Source organism: Podarcis erhardii, assembly GCF_964252035.2.
Source record: "Podarcis erhardii genome assembly, chromosome: 16".
In the NCBI taxonomy this organism is placed as follows: domain Eukaryota; kingdom Metazoa; phylum Chordata; class Lepidosauria; order Squamata; family Lacertidae; genus Podarcis; species Podarcis erhardii.
In genome coordinates this window covers 36,061,216-36,080,156 of record NC_138514.1, presented here as the reverse complement: position 1 = coordinate 36,080,156, position 18,941 = coordinate 36,061,216, and the positions used below count along the sequence as shown (strand labels likewise).

At 48.9% G+C, this 18,941-nt stretch overlaps 2 protein-coding genes across 5 annotated transcripts in view; one reads left to right on the top strand and one right to left on the bottom strand.

Annotated features, from left to right (window-relative positions):
* Positions 1-292: 292 nt before the first annotated feature.
* On the bottom strand, positions 293-17,902 carry ZSWIM7 (zinc finger SWIM-type containing 7). Of its 4 annotated transcripts, none has more exons than XM_081844318.1 (6): positions 17,763-17,902; positions 13,846-13,953; positions 10,952-10,973; positions 7,641-7,743; positions 3,439-3,543; positions 293-1,960 (listed from the first exon to the last, which is right to left on the bottom strand). In XM_081844318.1, the coding sequence occupies exons 2-6, from the start codon at positions 13,919-13,921 to the stop codon at positions 1,841-1,843; spliced, it is 426 nt and encodes a 141-aa protein (XP_081700444.1). In that variant the 5' UTR covers positions 13,922-13,953; positions 17,763-17,902; the 3' UTR covers positions 293-1,840. The 4 variants fall into 4 exon arrangements, with proteins under 4 accessions (XP_081700444.1, XP_081700443.1, XP_081700442.1 ...); XM_081844317.1 differs by having other exon boundaries at positions 17,674-17,811; XM_081844316.1 differs by lacking the exons at positions 10,952-10,973; positions 17,763-17,902 and adding an exon at positions 17,674-17,757 and having other exon boundaries at positions 13,846-14,605.
* TTC19 (tetratricopeptide repeat domain 19) overlaps positions 17,809-18,941 on the top strand; it is a gene marked incomplete at its 5' end in the record, with an annotated part of 15,554 nt that continues 14,421 nt past the window's right edge. The window contains one exon of the mRNA XM_081844243.1: positions 17,809-17,989. Within this exon, the coding sequence (XP_081700369.1) occupies positions 17,809-17,989 (181 nt within the window). The remainder of the gene's footprint in view (positions 17,990-18,941) is intronic.

Below are 18,941 nucleotides of genomic sequence, written 5' to 3'. Positions count from 1 at the left end.
GAATGGAATCGGCAGCCTTGACAGGTTGTCACTTTTGCTGGAGGTAAATGTATGATGCTGTCATTTCCTCAGTGAGAAAAATCCGAATCCCTGTATGCATTACTACAGGGGTTTTTTTTTTTGGGGGGGGGCTAATGCATTCAAGCACACACACACACACACACACACACACACACACACACCCCTCAAAAAAAATAATCTCAAACCCAAACAAAACTTATATTTAACTATTCCTCTGGCTTCTGAGGTTTCATCAGATGTCACCTGTCACAACCTTCCAACCATTTATTACTTTATTTAAATTTAGCTTTTTATTGCAGAGAGAAGTATTCCTGTACAGCTATTTCGTGGAATATCAGGGTGGGGTAAAGTGCTAAAAACACAAAATGCCATTTGAAAGATAAACAGATAACCATTAAGCTGAGTGGCTCATCAGAGTAAAAAAGGAAGAGCTGCAAAATGGCTGGACGACGCAAAAAGATATTCAAGAGCTGCCCAAGAGTCAGAAAGTGAGGGTGTCTGCCGTATCTCTGCTGGAAGCATGTTCTGTGGTTTGGGACAGGCGACACTTGACACCTGGCTTCTAAATGGCACCCTGCCTTTTCCCTGCAAGGAAACCCAGGAGGCACCCACTGTTGTCCTCTGAATTTTGTCCTCACAGCAACCCTGGGAGATCGGTTAGACATTTTGTCCGAGTGCCTGGCCCAAGATCACTTGGTGAGTTTCAGGGCTGAGTGCTGGTATTGGGATAGAACGTGAGGCTTCTCTCTCCTAGGCAAATACTCAGAGCTCCACAGTCTGATTTAAGGTGAGGTAGGAGCTGGGCGAGAGAAGAGGGATGGATGGGGTGAAAAGGTTGCACTGGTAAGAGGGGAAAGGCTGTCTGCAAGTGATGAGTTTAGATCAGAGTGATCTGCCTTTCCCATGGGCAGCCTTCTGGGAAAGGAAAGAAGAGAGGGAAAGAGAGAAAGAAAGGCGGAAGAGAGAGAGCGAGAGAAGGGGTGGCAAAGAGAAGAGGGAAAATAGGTGGCCTAGCTCACCTCTGGCATGCAGCCCCTGCCTGGAAAAACAACCACCTGTATCGGCTCGCTCTCTATATACATCACAGCAGCATTCTCTTCCTGGTAATAAGGACTGGTAACCTGAAACAAAGCTGATTGGTTCAAGGAGCTGAGCGCAGGGTGGAGTTCTACATTCAAATGTGCCCCCACAGAAGCTCAGCAGACGCATTCAGCTTGGGAACGCAGAACCGGACTTACGTTTGGGAGCCCTGGGAGGATTTAAACCCTCCACACCCCACTGACACACATAAAAGCTTTCATTTTCCTGCATGCCCATATACAAAAATTGTAATGTGACCCTAAGTCTCTGCATGGAGCAATTAGAGGTCCAAGGTAGACGTCTACCTGCTTCCCCCAGATATAATCTTTCATTGATCCCAGTTTGGGTTAAGGCCCTCACCCCTTTCTTGAGACCCCATGGCCCTTCGGACAATGTCAAATTCAAACCCCCAACATCACTGGCCATTGCTGGCAGCAAGGGCTGATGGGAGTTGGAGTCTAAGGACTTGCGGATTCCCTTCTCTCCAGAGGGAAGGCCTCTTCCAAACAGAGGCATCACTCCTGTGGAGCATTCACTGCTGCTTCTTAGAGCAGGTCTGCTTGGACCACAACTCCCAGCATCCCTCACCACCAGCCACTGCTAACTGCAAGGGCTGATGGGAGATGGAGTCCAGCAGTGTCCAGACAGCCCCACATGTTCTCTGTGCCCTTACTGAATCTCGGAGGACGTTCGTGGAGGAGCAGGAGAGGATTCTCTCTCGAAACCCAGGCTGAGGTCTTCATCTTTCTTCCTCCTCCTCCTCTTGCAACAAGAGTCTGGTCAGCTGCTTGTCTGGGACAGTCAGCTCCTGGCAGGACCCGAGCGCCTGGCTGAGGTAGACGGCGAGAAGGTGCTTACACTGCAAGGGAGGAACGAGAACGGTTAGCAGGGCAGCCAAGTGCCCAGAGCAGAGGCAGGATGCTTTCTAACGCAGGCTGAAAAACAAGCCTCCGTTTGCCGCTGGGAGTCTCAGGCCGGGGTGGGGGGCATATCTGAAGAGACCCTGGCTGTTGGACCAGTCCCCCTCCCCACCACAAGCCCATCTTGTCCAGTCCTCACAGGAGAGGAGCACAACAGCTCTCTTCCATGCATGGTTCCCAGCGTACTGTTTCCGGCAGTGCACAGCCAGCATGGCTTGCAGCCCCAGATCTAGCAGTATTCCCTATGAGCTTGTCTAATCGTCTCTTAAGGTAAAGGTAAAGGGACCCCTGACAGTTAGGTCCAGTCGTGGCCGACTCTGGGGTTGCGGCACTCATCTCGCTTTATTGGCCGAGGGAGCCGGCGTACAGCTTCTGGGTCATGTGGCCAGCAGGACTAAGCTGCTTCTGGCGAACCAGAGCAGCGCACGGAAACGCCGTTTACCTTCCCACTGGAGCAGTACCTATTTATCTACTTGCACTTTGACGTGCTTTCAAACTGCTAGGTGGGCAGGAGCAGGGACCAAGCAACGGGAGCTCACCCCGTCGCGGGGATTTGAACCGCTGACCTTCTGATTGGCAAGTCCTAGGCTCTGTGGTTTAACCCACAGCACCACCCGCGTCCTTCTCTTAAATCGTCTCTTAAAGCCATCCAAATTGGTGGCTACTTGTGGCCACAAAGCCACAGTTTAACACTGTGTTGTGTGAAGAAACTCTCTTGTCTGTCCTGAGTCTTCCAACATTCAGCTTCTCTGTATGAGGAACAGAGAAAAACGACACACTATCCCCTTTCTCGATGCCAGGCACAATTCTATCGACCTCTATCGTATCTCCCCACTTCCTTGCCTTTATTCCCCTAAACGAAAAAGGCCCAAACATTATAGCCTTTCCTCCACAGGAGAGTTGTTCCAATCCCTTGATCATCTCTGCTGCCCCTTCCTAGCTCTGCAATTTCCCTTTTTGAGGCAAGGTCTTCCCTATGCCCCCTGCAATGCAATCCCTTTTTAATAGGAGCTGCCAGGAGATTGAACTTGGCAGGCTTTGCATAGGAAAACACGGACGCTGCCCACTGAGCCGTGTTCCCTCACTGCTAGTCTTTTGAGCTCAGTAATTCCTCCTTTGCAGAAGTTGAGCGGAACAATGAGAAAAAGGAAGCGACTCTCACTATGCTGTTGGGCGACAACTCCCTTCATCCAAGTGGCTGTACGATCTGGGGGCTGGTGATAGCTTTGGACTACAATTCCCATCATCCACAAAGCTGTGGCTGATGGGAGTTGTAGTCCAAAACTACCCAGAGGGCTCCAGATTGGGGCAGGCTGCACGAGAGCTGCCTCACTGCTAGGATTCTCTGCCCTGCTCTACCCATCTCGCCATCGCAGAGCCTCTTGCCCTGACATTCCTCCTTGCCGGCCAGACTCACCACAAGACTGTCGCCCTTCCGGAGGACAGAAAACATGAAGGCCGGGCAAGTGCAGAAGTGGCAGGAGGCGTAACAAGTGTAGTGTTTGCCTGAGCTTCCAACCACCTGTGGGCAGAGTGAGGGAAAACATATGATTTGCAACACACACAAATGGAGAGCCATATCTAACATGGGTTATATGAAAGCCTGAAGGATTGAGGCGGGCTGGGGAGTTAGAAATAGGAGTCTGTGTCAGACCCAGGCTCAGATCCGCCACCCTTGACCCGTGAAGAAGAAGAGTTTGGATTTGATATCCCGCCTTTCACTCCCTTTAAGAAGTCTCAAAGCGGCTAACATTCTCCTTTCCCTTCCTCCCCCACAACAAACACCCTGTGAGGTGAGTCAGGCTGAGAGACTTCAGAGAAGTGTGACTAGCCCAAGGTCACCCAGCAGCTGCATGTGGAGGAGCGGAGACTTGAACCCGGTTCCCCAGATTACGAGTCCATCGCTCTTAACCACTACACCACAGTGAAGACTTTGGGCCAGTCGCTTGCTCCCATCCCAGCCTGCCTCACAAGGTCGTCGTGAAAACGGTCTCATTCGAGCGTACACTCAACTCCTGGAACATAACATCATCATCGACAACAAGTTTATTTATTTATACCCCAGTTTTACCCCTGACAGGGACTCAAGGCAGCTTACAGATAAAGATAAAAAACAGCTAAAAACATAAAAGAAGAGCAAGCAGGACCTGAGCACAAGAGTAGCTCTCCCCTCCTGCAGTTTCCAAGTTGATGGCCATCGCTGCCTCCAGTGGGAGGGAGTTCCGTAGTTTAACTGTGGGCTGCAGGAAGAAGCGCTTTCTTTTATCTGTCCTGAGCCTTCCAAAATTCAGCTTCCCTGGATGTCCACACGTTCAACCCTCTGGGTTGTTTTGGACTACAACACCCATCGGCCACAGCTTTGTGGATGATGGGAATTGTAGTCCAAAAGTTCGCTCTGTCCACTCTCCCTACGGAAGGAAGGGTGAGATATTGAATGCCATAATGAAAACAAGAGAACCCCCGGGCAAGCATGCTTCCCACAGCACCCAGTAGTATCCTTCCTTGGATGCCAACAGCACGAGTGAATTTTTTGAAAATCATTATTTTCAAAAGAAGTCTCTGGTACCGGAAACAAAAAAGAACGGACGTCTCGTGAAGCGGTTCTAACTGTTTGGAATTTGAAAGATCAAGTCTCTGGGGCCCAGGCCTCTCGGCTTCGTTTTTGTACGGAAAACGCTTCCAGGGTTTTTTGGGGGGGTGGAAAAAGGAAGATGCTAATATTTTCTTTTCTCCTCGTGTTCCTTTGAGGGGGTGGGAGGGTCTGCCAGTCTTCCCTGAGGCAGTCAGAGCATCCCATGGGGAGGCCTGTGTTAAGATGGCCTGGTTCCGGAGTGTCGGGCCATCAGGTCTTGGCCTGAGGCGCCAATGTCCTGAGGTACCAAAGCGAGCCAGAGGAACATACTTCCGAGCCGAGCTGTCCTGAATTGACTCCAGATTGGCCACAATGAGAGGGTTCTCTCTCTCTCTCTCTTTTTTGGGGGGAGGGATTGCTATTCAGCCCCACCAAAGTGCCTGAGGAAAAGCCTGGCGTGTGACCGACAGACGCATCCGCTCCAGTTCTGCTGCGGGTCCACCTCGCACGTAGGGTTAGGAGCCGCTGCGGCAGAGGAAGAGAGCGCTGAGCCACCTACTCATCCAAGCCGGGGGCGGACGGAGAAGGGATGCAAAGCTGGCCTGTGACCAACAGACACAACCGCTCCAGCTCCGGGTGTCATCCGTCACGCAGCTAATCTGGCTCCTGTTTTGGTCCAAGGGCTCAGGAGGAGCCCCAGACGATATTTCAGCCTGGCAGGCCTAATCCACTTATTTACTGCTCTGGGGGCAGGCTGCCACAGAAATAATAGGTAATTGAGATGAAAGTTATCTTTTCCTTAAAAAAATTTAAAAGAGGACGTAAATTAGCAGGAGCAAACAAACAGATCAGAGAAGCTGGGGGGGGGGGGGCGGCACTGGAAGATGAAGCAACTTCTCTCCAGCAAAGAAACACACAAACACCCAGTGATCTCACACTGCAACCCCTCCGCAGCTTTGGTTGCCCATTAACAGAGAGGGCATAGAAGAGCCCAACTGTCTTGTAAGACCAGAACCCCATGGGCCCCCCAAGGAAGCCGAATGGTGGAAGATCCCGGACAGAGAAAAGAAAGGACTTCAGCAGGACACAGCGCAGAGCGGCCAACTGCGGAACTCTCTCCCGCAGGAGGCAATGACGGCCGTCAACATGTAGTAGTAGTAGTAATAATAATAATAATAATTTTTATTTATATCCCGCCCTCCCCGGCCAGAGCTGGGCTCAGGGAGGCTAACACCAATAAAATCACAGTAAAAACATAATGGGGAGGGGGAACCAATTTAAAATGCAGTTTAAAATGCAGCCTCATTTTAAAAGTAGCCGATAGATCAAGAGCATAAGGGGAGGGAAAGTCCAAAGGCCAGGCGTAACAGCTCTGTTTTGCAGGCCCTGCAAAAAGATGTCAAGTCCCACAGGGGTGTGACAAGAGGCGTTCCACCAAGTCGGGGCCAGTACTGAAAAGGCCCTGGCCCTAGTTGAGACCAATCTAACCACCCTGCGACCTGGGACCTCCAAAATGTTGTCATTTGTGGACCTTAAGGTCCTCCGCAGGGCATATGTATGGCTTTTTATGAGAGGATTAGACAAATTCATGAGGGGAAGGCGATCAATGGCTGTGCGAGTTATGGTGGCAATCTGGGGAATTAGGACCTAGCAGAGGGCCTTGTCTGCAGCAGCCCCAGATTCTTCAAACTCCCTCCCCAGAGAGCTGCGTCTGGCATCTTTAACACACAGCTTCTGCCATGGGGCTACTTGGCCTTTGAGAGCTAAGAAACCTTCCACGATTTTCCATTCATTTATGTCACGGCAAGTATGACACGAAGTATGACAGTTTTTCATCATTGTACTGAGTGCTCACCCAAATACCTTATTTTTTAGTGGGGTATTTTGTTGACCTTTCTTTGTATTTATTTATTATTTTACTATGTTTTGTTTTAGTTCCTGCATGTTAAACCCCACCCACCTCCTTTTTAAGAGCTAAGATACTTTGTTTTGTGGGGCCCATCTCTTCAGCTGAATTTATACTGTTTGGTTCCATTTGGGGTGCGTCTTATGTATTTAAACAATCACAATTATTTAATCTGCTTTTTCACAATTACATTTCCTGGGACATCATGCATAAGAAATCTTTTAAGCCAGGGGTCAGCAAACTTTTTCAGGAGGGGGCCAGTCCACTGTCCCTCAGACCTTGTGGGGGGGCCGGACTATATTTTGTTTTTTGGGGGGGAGAATGAATTCCTATGCCCCACAAATAACCCAGAGATGCATTTTAAATAAAAGGACACATTCTACTCATGTAAAAACACGCTGATTCCAGGACCGCCTGCAGGCCAGATTTAGAAGGCAACTGGGCCGGATCCGGCTCCCGGGCCTTCATTTGCCTACCCATGTTTTAAGTGAACAGGGAGCGAAGGAGCTGTCCGGCCGTGGTTTTTCAGAGGCCTGAGGCTGCTTTCTAGAAGGAAGCAGCAGCAGACAGCTCATCTTGGCTTACTTGACCGGGAGGGACCCTGTCTGCCAGTTTAAGAAGTGAGCTTTTCAATTATTATTTCTTCCCTAAGACACCAGAGACAGCGGCTGTCTTTGAACGCAGACTGTTCGCTGAGCAGACTCCGGGTGTATTAACTGCGAAATCTCTCCCACCCCGACGGTCGCTCCTTCCTGGTTCCTCATCGTCCTTCTCACAACATTGCCCCGGGATCCTGTTATCAACGGATGCAAACGTTTTAATCCAGCCAGGGCTGACGGGAGCTGTGATCCAGAACATCTGGAGGGCACCAGTTGGCAAAGGCACCCCTGGCTCTTATCAGAAGGGGCAAAGGAAGCTGCCTTAAGCAGAGCCCACCTAGCATAGTATTGTCAGACATACCCAGAGAAGCTGGGAGACCTTCTGCATGCAAAGCAATGCTTCTGTCCCTGGGTCCTTCTAATGCTTGCTAAGGGTGGGTATTTCAGTGCCACCAGGGTTTCATGGAAGCCAATGCCCATGCCAGCCTCATCCCACATTGCACACCCGCTGCCTGCAAGACAAGACCTTTGGGGGGTCGTACCTGGTAGACCTTCCTTCCACTGGGAGATGTGATCCGTGTGACTGACTGGCGGTCCACCAAGTCCAGAGCAGGGACGGCAGAAGCCCCAAAGATGAACTTCAGCCTGGGAAGATGGAAAAGGTGCCGGGTTAAGCTTCTAACTGCAGAGTTCTGCCTCTGCTGCCCAAATGCTCTGGGACGGTGATTTAGGGAAGGTCTCAGATCTACACTATAAAGCTAAACGGGTTTGAAACCGAGAGGTCCTGTTTGAGGTTTAATCCTCTTGGATATTTAAATCAGAGAATCCTAGGACTCTGGAGTTGGAAGGGACCCTGAGGGTCATCTAGTCCAACCCCCACAGTGCAGGAATATTTTGTCCAATGTGGGGCTCGAACCCAGGACCCTGAGATTAAGAGGCTCGTGCTCTTACCAACTGAGCTATCCCACTTTTTTTGCATTTCACCCTTCCCCACAATAGGCGGCTGAGAGAAAGGAAGTGGCCCAAAGTCACCCAGCAGGAATTCGAACCCAGCTCCCTTTAGTCCCAATCAGATACTTCTAGCCCAGGCCTGGGGCACCTGCAGGCTGCCAGATGTTGCTGGACTGCAACTGCCATGACCCCTAAGAGGAGCTGGGAGTCCGGCGAAAGCGTCATGAAGCCACCAGTTCCTCAGCCTGGCTCCAACCACTGCACCACACTGCCCAGCCAAACTGGCATGCAGTTTTAAACACCTGTTGGATTTCAAGACACCTTATTACTGATGTTTAAGGTTTTGGCCAGATTAGTGCTAAGTAATTCATCCCATCTGCGTCAGGACTAATGCTCCCCTTCACTCCATGCCCTAAATCTGTTCCAGGGGTTGCCCCAACCCTCCAGAGCAGATATTGGGGGGGATGGGACACAGGGCATGCATGGGGGGAGGGGGAAATTCCACTGTGCAAGTGTAAATCCTTGTACCAGTGGAACAGGTTGGTTGGATAGCATCCCCGAGCCGCAATCCTAAACCTACTTGAGATGTTCTCCTGTCTGATTTTTGTGAGTAGGTTTTGTGCTGTTAATACATTATTGAGAATAACTCCAATAGCAATCTATTAACAAAGCCAAGTTTCCTGGTTGCCTGTGGCGAGCGATGACCGGGAAGGGAGGCTTGCAAAAAAAGGGTGATGTGGTTTTCCTCCGAACCGACAAATCCTTTTACACAGTGCGGCTGTCAAATGAAGTTTGCGGGTTTGGGGACTCTGGCAGAAATCATTTCGCGGGCCTGAGGAAACACCTGCCAAACCGAGGAACAACATCCCTGCAAATCCCGAGAGCGCGATGCAATGATTTAATGCCCTCCCCAAGAAGCCTTAATCCAGTGATGACACAGTTACCACACACGACCAACGTCAGGAGAGGCTGTGTGATTAGTAGGAGGACGTAACCCACTGACAGACTAGGGAGATTTTAGCTGTTATTTTAGGCGAGGACATCCTCCCGGCTTGGGTTCTGGGGGCATGAGAATGTGATGTACCAAAGGTGGCTTGGTGTGCAACGTGAAGTTTTGCCTTGATGCCGTACCGACTGCAGCTGCAAACTTTTAAAACGAAAGGAGGCGGCTTTCGGCCGAAGGGCCCAGTTTGAAAACAGTATCAGAAAGACGGGCTTTCTATTCTGGGAAGAGCAGATCTAATTCCGCCTGAGAGCCCGGGACAGAACTCAAGGGATTTTAAAGGCTGCACAGCACTGTTGACCCTAATCTCTACGTCACAGAACGGCTGGCAGATGGACTTGCGCTTAATGCCGTGAATCGGAGAGTCAGAAATGCAAGCACATATGAAAGAGCGCAGCCGGGTGCAGGATCAGGACTTGGGAAGAGAGGGTGGTCAAGGATCGCTGGAGGCCCACAAGGATGTCTGTTTCCAAACTCAGAATCCAAGCCCCTTTTATAAATGCCATTCCTTTTAAAAAAGAAAAAAGTTGTTCTGTCTTTGCACGAGCAGGAAGCTAGTGACAACTCAAAAATGGAACAGCTGGCGGAAGAAAATCCAGAGGGAAGAATGGGGAAGAGAGAGCAGAAACAGCCCAAATAAGTGATGGAGGTTCTCCTTTTTATGGAACATCGCTCTCCTCTCTCAAAATTATTACTGAGCTGATTTCTCCCATTCCCTTAACCTTCCCCCTTCCAGACTAAGTCCTTGTTTTGAAGCCTTAAAGGAGAAAACAGCTCACATATTTTCAGCGGGTGTTTCCCTAATGAGGGCTAGAAACTTATTTGTCACTGTTGTTTCAGAAATGGCTAGCAACCCATGTGGACGAGGCAAAAAACTGTGGGGTATTGAAAGCCAGTGTGGTATAGCGGTTAAAAGTGGACCTAGAAAACTGGGGTTGAAATCTCAGATTGGCTGTGAAGCTCTCACTGGGCGAACATGGGCCAGTCACAGCCTCTCTGCCTGGCCTACCTCAAAAGGTTGTTGTGAGGATAAAACAGTAGGTAGGAGAAACACAGAACACCAGCTCGCTCTCCTTGGAGGGACATAAATGGGATTAGGTAAACAAACCAAGACAATAAGATGCACTCAAGTGCAAAAACTCGTATAGCAAAATGTGGTGTCAGAGATCCCTAGCATAACCCACCAGCTTTGCCCAAAACCCTGCTCCACCTCCTACCCCTGAACTTTGCCAGCTGGTAAGAACAACTGCTTAATATCTGGGGCCCGAGTTTGATTTATTCCACTTCCCTCGTGTGCCGTGTTCTTTCATATTGTAAACCTACAGGCAGGGACTGTTTGAACTGATTGCTTGTAAGTCACCAGGATCCTTTTTTGGCTGACGTACAGGGTACAAATGCTATAAATGAATACATAAAGTGGCGAGCAGAACCTCCTAGGGAAATAACATTGTTCAACATTAGTTGCAAGGAGCACTCAGAACTAGGGATAGGTCAATTTTGATTTTTCTCAGTTTCTCTCCCCACCCCCCGACTCAGTTCAGTTCTACCCATTTCTGCAAGAGACTGCAATTGATTTTTTTTCTTTTTAAAGAAAATTCAACAGCATATTGATGTGAGTTTATCCTGATACAAACATTTTCGCGAGCAATGTCCCCTATTGCAATGCATTTATATATTTTATTTTAAAATTCTTATTTGCAATGTTTCGTTTACCCTTGTAAACAAAACCTACCATTGCAACATCCCAGATCTTGCATTTTGTATATGATTTTCATGGATGCATGTCATTTTATGGAAGCTCCCTCCTGTATACATTATTTTGCTGTGTGAACGTTAAGTATTTTTAACTGTTTACGTTATGTTAGGGCCACAAATGAAAGCCCCTTAGCAACTACTCACGCCAGGAGGAGGTCATCGGGAACTGGAAAAAGGAAGGAGAAAAAGCAACGTTAATTTTGGCCCACAGCAAGGTACTGGGAAGGGCGCAGAATGTCAATTAGGAACTCTTATAAAATCTCTGCGCAGATCTGCAAAAGCAATGAAGTTTTACACACCTTCCTAAATCAAGGCTGCTAAAATGAAGAATGAAGAAGGCTGGGGTAGCTGGAGGGGAACCAGGAGTGGATTTTGGTGCAAAAAAAAAAACCAGGCAAGCTTTCCCCTCATCCCTCCGGTTCCTTTTTCCTCTTGTGCCACACATTTTTAGATCGGGGTGTAGAACCTCCGGCCCACGGGAAGGAGCCAGAAGGAAGAGTCCCAATTAGGCTCACAAGGCCATTCCCAATAAACCGCGCCCGCCTGCCCCGTTCGTTGCTTTCCTGGCACACGCCTTGCTCCAGGAGGCACAAAGCTGTTTGCACTCTACTCCACTTCAGCAGAGGTTTCTGTGCAAACCATATTGCACTCCCGGAGCAAGGCAAACCATTGGGGGTGGCAGGCACCACTAGTCCTAGCAGGAATGGGGTTTGGGTTTCAGCCCAAGCCCAAATATAAACGTCATTAAACAGGCTCTCTGGCTCGGCAGGCACCACGGAGGATTAAGAGAAACTCTAGATATTGGGGGTGGGGGGGAATCGTTCTGTGTGGGTTATCGAAATAGCTCCCTAATCTGCCATGCGGAGGACAATAATACTTCCACGCCTGTCTCGACAACCAGCCAAGGCTGCGGGGGGAGCGGGGAGGATTCTGGCTCAAGCCTGATCTGCGCCGCTGCTTAGAATATCCGCATGGCTGGCAGGGCTGTGGCACTCTCTGCTGGTGAGGAGGGGTGGGAGAGGCGATGGCAGCCCACAAACGGAAGCTCCATCCAGATAAGACAGAGGCACTGTTAGAACAGAGGGATGGGAGTTTGCCTGCTCTTGATGGGGCTACACCAGGGGAAGGCAACCTAAGGCCCATGGGCCGGAAGTGGACCACAAAGGTGGTTTAACCGGCCCATGAGCCACCCCCGAATCAAGCCACCTGCTCGGCGAGTCACCACGCGCTGCGCTAAACTGGCGCAGCGCGGGGGCTCTCTTCCGCGGCTCTGGAAATTGCTTCTGCGTATGCCCAGACGCCAAAAATTGCTTCTGCGCAGGTGCGATTTGTGGTGTCTGGGCATGTGCAGACGCGATTTCCACCGTCGCACTGCGCCGGCCCGGCCCACGGAAGATCTCCGCGGGAGTGATCTGGCCCGGTAAGCCTTGCCGACCCCTGGGCTACACTCTGAAGGAGTGGGTAAATTGCTTGGGAATACTTCTGGGTCCTTTGCTGTTGCCTGAGGCTCCGTGGCGTGGAGTGTCTCCCAGCAGCTTCAGCTGGTGGCTCAGTGGCACCCCTATTTGGACAGGGACAGCCTAACCTCTGTTGCCTATGCTCTGGTAACCTTTAGGCTAGATGACGGCAATGCATTATGCGTACGGCTGCTTCTGAAGACGGTTTAGAAACTTCAGCTGGTGCAGAATTCAGCAATGGGGCAAGACGGTTTGAGCATATTACACTGCTACTGGCCTGACTGCAGTGGCTGCCATTTGATTTCTGGACCCAATTCAAAGTGCTGGTTTTGACCTATAAAGCTTTAAATGGCTCAGGACTACAATGCCTCAAGGACCTCCTCTCCCCATATGAACAGACCCGGACCATGAGATCATCTTCTGAGGCCTTCTTCATGTGCATCCTCCTCCATGAGACATCTGGAGGGGGGCAACACGAGAACGTGGTGGCTCCTCATTTGTGGAATGGTCTCCCCAGGGAGGCTCACCTGGTGCCTTCATTATACACCTTTAGGTGTCAGGTGAAAACATTCTTCTTCAGCCAGGCCTTTGGCTGATTAACATCCTAAATCTTTCTAAATGTGTTTGTGGGAAGATGGGGCAATTGGTTTGTTTTGTTCTTGTTTTTACTTTGTATTTTGTGTTTTTCAGATGAAGGGTTGTTAATAATAATAATTTATTATTTGTACCCCGCCCATCTGACTGGGTCTCCCCAGCCACTCTGGGCGGCTTCCAACAAAGATAAAAATACGTTAAAAAGTCGCACATTAAAAACTTCCCTTCAGGTGTCTTCTAAATGTCAGGTAGTTGCTTATCTCTTTGACAATTGATGGGAGGGTGTTCCGCAGGGCGGGTGCCACCACCGATAAGGCCCTCTGCCTGGTTCCCTGTAACCTCACTTCTTGCAACGAGGAAACCGCCAGAAGGCCCTCAGCACTGGACCTCAGTGTCCAGGTAGACACGATGAGGGTGGAGACGCTCCTTCAGGTCTACTGGGCCGAGGCCGTTTAGGGCTTTAAAGGTCAGCACCAACACTTTGCATTGTGCTCGGAAACGTACTGGGAGCCAATGGTATACAAATAATAATAATAATAACAATAATAATAATAATAATAATAATAATAATAATAATAATAAGAACAACAACAATAAGTTTTGCCTGGAGGAGAGAAGACTGAGAGGTGACATGAGAGCCATCTTCAAATATCTGAAGGGCTGTCATGTGGAATATGCAGCCATCTTGTTTTCTTTCACTCCAGAGGGTAGGACCCGAACTGATGAATTCAAATGACAAGAAAATAGATTCTGAGTAAATATCAGGGTGAACTTTCTGACAGTAAGAGCCAGTTAAGAGTAGAATGGACCACTATCTGGAAAGCTGGTGAACGCTCCTTCTTTAGAGGCTTTTAAGCAGAGGTTGGATAGCCATCTGTCAGGGAATCTTTAGCTGTGATTCCAGAATTGCAGCAGGCGGACTAGATGTCCCTGGGGAGTCCCTTCGAACTCTATAATTCTATGATCCAAATACCTTCCTCCACCTACCGTGAGATGTCTCGCAAAAAGCCTTTTCTATCTCTCTCAACAGTTCTTCCGCTAAGGCTGGCAGAGTGGCACCCATCAGGAGAATGTATGAGGGGGGCAGTTTTTTCTCTGGGTGGAAAAACAAACACACACACAAGGTTGTTATTAAAGGATAACAAAGCGAGTTTCATTTCCCAGAAGAGGGGAGGGCGGGGGAGAGAGAGAGAGGGTCCTATTTATTTATCCTTAATAAATCTCCTGTTTCGTTTATTTTTCATTAAAAGCGAAGGCCTCTCAGATATCTTCATAACGCCGGGGGAATTTGAAACCCCACAAACATTGACTAAGCGTCACCTTCTACTTCGGAGCCTCTGGGACGCAAAGGGCAAAAAATAAGCTAAAATAAATAAAATAATGTAAGGTATTCCTCCATCCTGAATGTGAGGATCCATGGATCAGCTCTGCCCGCATATTGGATCGGCTAGGATGAAAGAGGTCAAATCATAAGATGACACAACCCCAAATTTCCTCTCGAGAACCACAGAACTTAAGAGTTGGAGCGGCATTCTGCCAGTTTAATCCATGGCACTACCTCTGGGACTCCCAACCATTTTGGGACTTCCAAGAGCTGGCTTGCAAGGCCTGCTTGCAAAATCTGGAGGGTCGCTCTCTCTTCCCCCACTTCCAAAGCCCCCCTCAAGCAGATGCTTCTGAGTGTATGGAGGTGGAGAGGTGCCATTCAAGACAGGATAGGAAGGGAAGAGGGTGAACTGGGATGTATCTGAAGGTAGCCAGGGAGAGATAACGTCAGTGTAATTTTGTCAAGCTTCTTTTAAAAGAAAAGGTGGGAGGGGGAGAGAAGAGACAATTTCCTCCTGCCCCGGAGATCGCTCTTGCTTATTTAAATGCATTGCATGTTTGGCAAAGAGAAAGCTATAATTCTGGCAGGAGGGAAGGTTGGAGATCCTGGGATTCTGACCTCTAGGGATATAAATATTTGAGATGAACAGACAGAGGTCTGGCGCAAGGCTCCCCCCACCCGCTCTTCCTCCCTGGTCAGCTAAAGACAGATGGAGCCCAAAGTGGAGACAGAGGTAATATCCTTGAAAGCCGCAAAAGGTGCCAAAATCTGGAATGATCCCATCCTGTGTGTGTAGATGGAGCAAAGGGATGGACATTAAGAGGGTGCAGGCAAAGCAGCAGCAGCAGTTTCACCTCAGATTTCTCTGGGAAAGGTTTTGGGACAGTTGTGTTCTCTGCCTTATAGCAACATGGGTGTCACCTATGCATGTTTTGAGATATACAGCAAATGACGCCTGTTAACATATAAATTTTATCTTGAGATATTATGCACCCATTCCAAAAAATTATTAAGCAACAAAAAATGATAACATTAATAATATAGTACTAGCAAGAGTAATAGGAATAGCGACAGACTCTAAAGTTAATTACACAACTACAAAGTGTTAAATCAGAGGATATCCATCTATCATTTGCCATTATAAAAACTTGGGGTATTAACATCATGAAATATGGGTGATACTCAACTAAGTCATACTCAAAGTAGGCCCATTAACATACATGGATTTAAGTCGGAGCGTGGCAAACATTCAATACCACCTGATATCTGCAGCTTTAAAGTAGCACTACTTACAACTTAGCAGTTGTGTTTAATATCAACTGTACAAATTATCACATTATGGTGGTGCAAAATTTGGTATTTTCAATTCATTCATCAGCACCTACTCAAAACTCCAGTTTTATTTCATTCTTCTGTTTGCTTGTCTCAGTTCTATAATGGAAGTCGACACTGGGACCTCTCTCTCTCTTTTCAATGGATTAAAAAAAAAATTAAACAGTCAAATTTCTAGGTGAACCAGAGTAGCACACGGAAACGCTGTTCACCTTCCCGCCGGAGCGGTACCTACTTATCTAGTTGCACTTTGACGTGCTTTCAAACTGCTAGGTTGGCAGGAGCAGCGACCGAACAACGGGAGCTCAGCCCGTTGTGGGGATTTGAACCGCCAACCTTTTGATCGGCAAGCCCTAGGCTCTGTGGTTTAGACCACAGCGCCACCTGCGTCCCTTATGGCTTTAGACATAAGCTAAGAAAACAACTAGGTGGGACCCGGGTGGCGCTGTGGGTTATTGGTTTGTTTTTGCTTTTTTATGTATTTTGCGTCCTTGTTTTGCATTTTTGTGCTGTAAACCACCCTGTGATCTTCAGATGCAGGGTGGTATACAAATGTAATCAATCAATCAATCAATCAATCAATCACATAAATAAGGTCAAGAGAGGCTTATGCAATCCTACCCAAGTCTGCTCAGAAGTAAGTCCTATTAAAATCAATGGGGGGCTCACTCTAAGTAGGGATGCACTTGCAAGCTCAAGTGGTTTAACCTTTTTGTGAGTCACAGCGCTCCAAATCTTTGCACCCGGCACAGCTTTCTTGTTGGCATCTGTCTGTCTTGAGAGACAACGGGGTGAAGAGACCTCTCTGGGGCGCAAGCCTGGGCGGTGCGTCTGGAAATCCCAGGCTGCCCAGATGGCAAGACCTCCCTCCTGGCTTCACTGATGTGGTCCAAAGGAAAAAGAGAGCAAGATATTGGGCACCAGCTTGGCTGCCGGAGTTGCCAGAAGGAGGCATACAAGGCGCCACCCAATCGCCTTAGGGACTTCACTCCGAATTTGTGTAGGGTTTACTCCTGAGCCTTGTCTTCTCCCAAAGGTATCCCGCCAGGCAGTGGAGCTTTAGGATCAGAGTTTTCGTTCTCCTAGGTGGGCACCATTCCCTGGTGGACGAGCCCCCTCTGCATCTCATTTCCCTCTACAGCACATGCAGAAAACGCTTTATTGAGTGTTGGACCCACTCTTGGTCAAGGCTGTTCTCCAACTGGAGCGCTCGCAGGCCAGTGTTTCCCAGTTGTCGGTGTTTATACGACATTTTTAAAGATTTGCCTTGAGACGGTCTTTAAACCTCTTCTGTTGACCACCAGCATTATGCTTTCCATTTTTAAGTTTGGAATAGAGCAGTTGCTTTGGAAGACGATCATCAGGCATCCTCACAGCATGACCAGTCCAACAAAGTTGATGTTGAGGAATCATTGCTTCAACACTGGTGATCGTTGCTTCTTCCAGTACACTGGTATTAGTTTGTTTGTCTTCCCAAGTGATGCGTAGTATTTTTCGGAGAGACCGTTGATGGAATCTTTCGAGGAGTTGGAGATGGCACACACACAAACACATATGTCATATATTTCCTTATTCGGTTATTATCTATCTTTTTAAGAATATGTTGAAAATTTAACAAAAAGGTTGCCTGTGTGCATCAAATTTAGGTGTTGTTTTTTTAAAGGAAGCCGCTGCTGATAACCCTGATTCTTTCAGAAACTGGTTACTATGAGATTTAAGTGTAAAAACAGAGAGATGGCGCTAGTGAGTTTAGGACAGAACCCACACCGTTGCCTGGCAACGGAGACATTTCCCCCCCCGCCCGGCAGGGGCAAAAAGCGCATGCGCCGCTCAGAGAAGCCAAGCTCAGTCACGTGGCGCCAGATTCCCCGGCAAGAGTTACTACGAGGGAAAATCAAAAGCGCGCGCGGCATCAAGGCAAGCCACGTGGCCTTTAAAAGCCAATCAGCAAGCGGGAAGAGTTCCACAGACTCTGCGACAGGTAGAGGGGAGCATAGAAAGAGGAGAAGCGGAATGGAGAGCGAAGAAACTTCTCGATATGGCTCCTTCCCCTTCCAGCCCCAGAAGCTGAAATCAGACATAGGAAATTTAGCTGACTTTTCCCTGACATTTCCCCCGTCAGGGAGCTGAGGGGGGGGGGAAAGCTCTAAACTCACCCCGGAAGCTGCCGAAAGTATACCTCTCTGTTCAAAATACGTCTATAAACAAGATCGGAAATGACGTTACAGAACTCCTTATCACGTGCCTGGGCAGCGACGACGTCAAGGTCACCCTCCTTTTCTTAAAGGGCCATGTCGCTGTGTGTGGCGCTGCTGCCTCGGAGGGGCCTGAGAGTGGCGGCGGCGGCCGCGGCGGCCTTGGGACGGCGCAGCTTGGCGCAGGCGAGGGCCGGCCGCAGCGGAGGCGGAGGAGGGAAGCGCCTGACCACAGCCGCGGGAGCCGCTACCTTGGCGGGAGGCCTCGGCCTATCAGGTGCGAGGGGCGTGGCCAGAGACGGGGGCGTGGCTTCCGCTGTGGGCGGGGTCTGCGCAGGCAATATTTAAATAAGGGCAAGAAGGGGGAAGTTGATGTCCCAGAATGTTGCCCGGCTTAGGCAGTCTGAGCTGCTGAAAGGGGATTTAATAAGAGCAAGAGCAATGGTTATTTATGTGCGTGTGTCAGAGCAGTTTATGGCGACTGCAGCCCATAAAATCCATATAATTAAAAGCCATATAAAAAGTTATGACCACAAATCAGGTGACAGTTGTGCAGAGATGTACAGCGGTACCTTGGGTTAAAAATGCTTCAGGTTACAGACGCTTCAGGTTACAGACTCCGCTAAGCCAGAAATAGTGCTTCAGGTTAAGAACTTTGCTTCAGGATGAGAACAGAAATCGTGCTCCAGCAGCGCGGCAGCAGCTGGAGGCCCCATTAGCTAAAGTGGTGCTTCAGGTTAAGAACAGTTTCAGGTTAAGAACGGACCTCTGGAATGAATTAAGTACTTAACCCGAGGTACCACTGTATAAGATACAGAGGAAGGGCATTGAATACCCCTGAAGACAATTTGCCTGGGAATTACATAGGCTGGAAAATTATCTAGGCAGATGTTGCAACCAGCTACCGTGGTACCTTGGGTTACATGCACTTCAGGTTACATGCGCTTCAGGTTACAGACTCCGCTAACCCAGAAATTTGCTTCAGGATGAGAACAGAAATTGTGCTCCGGCGGCATGGCGGCAGCAAGAGGCCCCATTTGCTAAAGTGGTGCTTCAGGTTAAGAACGGACCTCCGGAATGAATTAAATACTTAACCCGAAATACCACTGTAATCTAATTGCCTGCATAACAGAAACATAAAGGGTTTATTGAATTATACCCTGCCCTTCCTCCCCATGCAGCTCTGGGCAGCAAAGAGAGATACAGTTTTTAAAAGCAAACAAATAAAA

What these genes read in the sequence shown, in the direction of transcription:
- ZSWIM7 (XM_081844316.1), bottom strand. Translation starts at nt 14,015, where the DNA reads ATGAAACTCGCTTTGTTATCCTTTAATAACAACCTTGTGTGTGTGTTT. An exon ending in GTGGAAGGAAGGTCTACCAG is followed by an intron (nt 3,544 to 7,640) that starts GTACGACCCCCC and finishes CTCTGCCCACAG; the next exon opens with GTGGTTGGAAGCTCAGGCAA. An exon ending in GGAAGGGCGACAGTCTTGTG is followed by an intron (nt 1,961 to 3,438) that starts GTGAGTCTGGCC and finishes CCTCCCTTGCAG; the next exon opens with TGTAAGCACCTTCTCGCCGT.